The 4498-nt window shown below is 42.0% G+C and overlaps 1 protein-coding gene across 1 annotated transcript in view; it reads left to right on the forward strand.

Moving 5' to 3' along the window:
• PCSK5 (proprotein convertase subtilisin/kexin type 5) overlaps window positions 1-4498 on the forward strand; it is a 251276-nt gene that overhangs the window by 94568 nt on the left and 152210 nt on the right. The window contains exon 4 of the mRNA XM_018558244.1: window positions 2969-3112. Coding sequence (XP_018413746.1) covers window positions 2969-3112 — 144 coding nt within the window. The remainder of the gene's footprint in view (window positions 1-2968; window positions 3113-4498) is intronic.

A 4498-nucleotide genomic window follows, 5' to 3' on the forward strand; every position in this document is an offset into this window, starting at 1 on the left:
GTTTTTACCCCTGGGGTTGGGGGGGGGGGACTCTAAGCAGTCTCCCCAGTACCAGCTTAACTTGGGCAAAGGGGAGCAATTGGTCAGAAAGGTCCACCCTGGTCAACTGATTATCTCCCTGAAGTCTATCAAGGTTGAGCAGAAGTGTATGATCATTTTCTTAGGCCCCTTTCACACAAGCATTCAGGTTGTCAACCCTCCATTTGCAAATGAAAAACAGACGACATTGCATCTCTTTGGCAGTGCAGATGAAAACTGATGACCATCAGTTCACATCAGGAAACATCCGTGTCAGTTGAGGTCCGCAATTTGAGACGGATCAGCTCTCCATTTCGACTGACCGGGACTGATGTAACCTGATGTAAACTGATGATCAGTTTATGTCAGTTCAGGTTATGTGTGTTTTTTTGGACTGATGTCGTAATACATTATGGCAAGCTCAGAGCATGCTGAGGGAAAGCAAAGAATCATGGCAATTTACCATATTAACAAAAAGTCCAAAATGAATGTAAACTGAACTGACAATGAATGTGCAAATTGATGTAAACTGATTCAGTTTTCAGTTTTTGCATCCGTGAACCTTGACTGAACTGATGATGCTCGTGTGAAAGGGGCCTTATGCAACTGTAATCAGGCAGATAGGGTAAATTTAATCCAATGTCTATAGTTACCTTTTTACAAAGTATGTCTAATAAATCTTTGTAGCACTGAAGTAACTGAAAACAATTAAGTGCATCTAAATCAAAAACCCATTTGAGTAGGGAGTATTTAAACCCGTGTCAGGTTTTTTGTTTATCACCTGTGTTACATTCAAAAAATCCACAATGGGCAATGGGAAGAAACCTCTCCAAAGTGAGTTAAATCTGCTCTTAGACAATTTGCATTAGAACAAATGTTCCAATTAAAAGATCCCCCTTCTATTCCTGCTTTGATGACAACCCAAAATGTCCCACAGGCACCATATAAAAGTGGACAGGAATTGTAACGCTTCACCACTCTATCCAAAACTAAAAAAAAAAGTTACAAATGTTTTGGCTTCATATATACTTTAATGAACAAAATGTAATTGCAGGATGCTTCTAAAAAGATGTCGGCTGTATAAAAGCAGACTATATTTATCTGCAGAAAACATATGTTGAATGTTTTTTACCAACAGAGCAGCTACATTATAGTGAAGCACAAGTTCTTGTTTTTAGGCTGGCTTTAAATATGTTTATGGTCTAATAATATAGATATAGACACTGTATAGAGCAGTGCAAGAACAATAAAACATATCTCACCATATTGTTTAGTTTATTTCATTTCCATTTTAGTACATATAACATGAGCCTACAGCTATCTAGAACTTTTGTACATGATGCAGTTTCAATCACATGTTTTTAATTATTCTTCAATTCTTATTCTGTGCTGTGTACTCACTGCTGTTCGGCATCTATATGTAAGCTTCTCTGCACCGCAAGGCTTGGATCTCAACTGCGGGGATGCGTACGGTTTGATCAGTGGTCGGTCTCGGAGATACTCTCTCAATTGATTAGAGATGTATATGAGACCAGTAACATAATTTGAACCGTGGGAGAGGAAGTTGGTATGCAGCTATTACAATACCCTGGTAAACACTTGTAGACAGACTTGTACCCCTAGGGGTAATAGTCTGTACAGCATGAGAGTGATATGGTACAAATTTCTACTTGTGGGGTGAGGATTCACAGTGTGTAACAAGTCAGCAATGATTTAACTTATTTGCAAGTATTGTCTTTTGCAGTATGTTTCAATTACGCTATATTTATACACAGTATGCTTCAGTCCATACAACCATTTGCATAGTGCCCAGCAGGGTCAGTATGATACTTGCGGTTGGAGGTATGACAGTGGGGATCTCCCTTAGCTGGTCTCAATGGTGAGGTCTCTTCCAGGATGTTGGATGCTGTGGGTGCTGGTTGGTGAGCCTCTCTTGTGAGTAGTCCCAGGGGCTGGCCTCTGGATATGGTTAGTGGCAGCAGGTAGAAGGAGCTGCTTCCTTGTGGTCTGTCGGTACAGATAGTGAACCGTCCGCGTTCACTGTTACAACCAGTAGGACGCCGGCGGTTTGTTTGGCCGCGGCTTAAGGAGCCTACTGCGCGTGCGCCGGGGGAGGAGCTAACTAATGCCGTGCGCGTGCGCCGTTGGGAGCCGCTGAGGTCCGTCGTGCGCCTGCGCAGGCCAGGGTCGCAGCCCCGGGACAGAACCGAGTAAGTCCCTTACACTATAACAATAGACCGAACAGCAGCAAGTAGCCTGCCAGGGGTTCGGCTTAGCCAATCCAGATGTTGGATCGGCTGAGTCGAACTCCTCCTGAACTTCGGGTCGGCCGAACATTCGGGTCGGCCGAACACCAACCTTCCTGACCTCTCCCAGCCTCCCTTCGGCTGTTCCACGTGCGTCCAGCACGCACCTGATTCTGCCTGTGTCCAACACAACTCTCCTGAGCTCTGGTCCAGACTCCTTATAAGGCTGCCTTATAAGGCTGCTCTCAGCCACCTGATCCACCTATACTGGTTATTGGCAACACCTGGCCCCAGGAATAGAGATTCCATCCCACTATAGTCCAGAATACCTGGAAGGAACTTAAAAGTCAATTTCTTACCTGGAAAAGTTTTAACATCCTGGAACCTCTTAGCCCCTCTAACTGAGTGTCCCTGGGGACAATGTTGTCAAATTACATTGTGGCATTGCCACACCCTTCTACAATACTTAGTGAAGAACTCCCAGTAAATTGTGTTGTAGGCTGTGTTTTGTCTGAAGCTGCCAAAATGGGTGTCTAAAATGATCTTTGAAGGACTGATTTACTGTCTGTAATTATTTTACCTATAGTGAAGTAAGAAACTTTTATAACCTATATGAGATATAAATTATATACTATATATGTCTCATTTTGCCTTAACATGTCCAGGTTGAGTTTCTAAAAGATTTATTTTTGTTTCCCCTGCAGCACTGTAGTGACAATGCCCATCACTGTCAGTCTGACATGAACATTGTGGGCGCTTGGAAGAGAGGATACACTGGGAAGAATGTTGTAGTCACCATTTTGGATGACGGCATTGAAAGAAACCATCCTGACTTGATGCAGAATTATGTAAGTTGTTAGCCACATTCTATAATTGTAATTAGCCAACCATCTGTACTTTGAATGCAACAAAAGAATGCACCAGAACACTTGGGTAATATTTCACATATACTTGCTTCCGGAGATAAATATAAATACTCCCAACCCAGAAAAAGCTAAAACTCTCATGTTGTCAGGCTGTAGAATATTCCTTAGATCCCTTTTGAACCCTTAGCTTAATTCAACTAAATTTCTTCCAGGAGCATCAAACAAAAGGTGTTCAATGCCTCAGAGTTTGGTTTCTTTCTAAAGCAGCCACAGTCTGAGACAAAAATCCTGTCCCTTGTGGGCATGCTGCAGAGTGGAATATTTGCTCTCTGTGTGGAAGCAGTGGACTCTCTGTAGAGGTTTGATGCCAGCCTGCTGAATCAGGGCTAGAGCTCTTCAAAAAGTAGAGAGCATAAGCTCTCCTGATTGCAGAGCTATAGGTCTGACTCAGTAGGGGTATGTCTGATCTCCACAGAGAGACCACTGCCTGCATGGAAGGAGTTATCTCTCTGCAGAGGTTTGGCTCCCCCTGCTGAGTCATAGCCCGTGTTCTTCAATAAGTAGAGAGAACATAAATGTTGCTGATTGCAGAGCTATAGGTCTGACTCAGTATAGGGCATGTCTGAGCTCTGCAGAAAGACCACTGATTCCCTACAGTGAGCAAGGGTCCTTATCCACAGCATGCTGTCAAGGAAAAAGCCTTTTCTATTCAGGCTGTGGCTTCTGTAGAAATAAAATGAACTGCAAGAATGTGCACACCTTTTGTTTGGAAGTACCTGGAATGTATTTAGCTGATTTAAACTGAGATTTCAATTTTGGCTTCAAGCAGTTTCCTATTGAACCGCTCACCCTACTGCTATGTGTCTCTCCATTATCCTACAGCTGCCAGTTGATGAATAACTACATTTCTGAAGAAGTTCTCTCGAAACATGGTGAAACATTTTTCACAGGAATGAACTCCATTATAATTCAGTGATTTTGTGTATATATAGAATGTTTGTCATCCACAATATGTTAGGGTAAAGTTTTATATAGCATAGCAGACAGGGGTCACTCATTTAGTCTATACAAAGGATATTTAAGTGTATAAAACACAAGAGACATGAATATGGATTTTACCCAAGTAATTTTATTTTATATTTGTTACTGAGTAAACATTATTTTGGAATAAGTAATAAAGGCATGCACATACATGTATGTACTGTCAGACGTTCCAGCTGTTTTATACATCTATCACATAGCCTCACCACTAAAGTATTTGTAATATTCATAGTGGTAAAAGTGATTTCTCAATAATTGCAGATGGACTGCCACCATGCAGCCCCCAAGCAAAGCTTAACAGCAGCAGACCTTATATATGTTGTTTTC

Source organism: Nanorana parkeri, unplaced genomic scaffold (genome assembly GCF_000935625.1).
Source record: "Nanorana parkeri isolate BGI_ZX_2015 unplaced genomic scaffold, ASM93562v1 scaffold328, whole genome shotgun sequence".
Lineage (NCBI taxonomy): Eukaryota > Metazoa > Chordata > Amphibia > Anura > Dicroglossidae > Nanorana > Nanorana parkeri.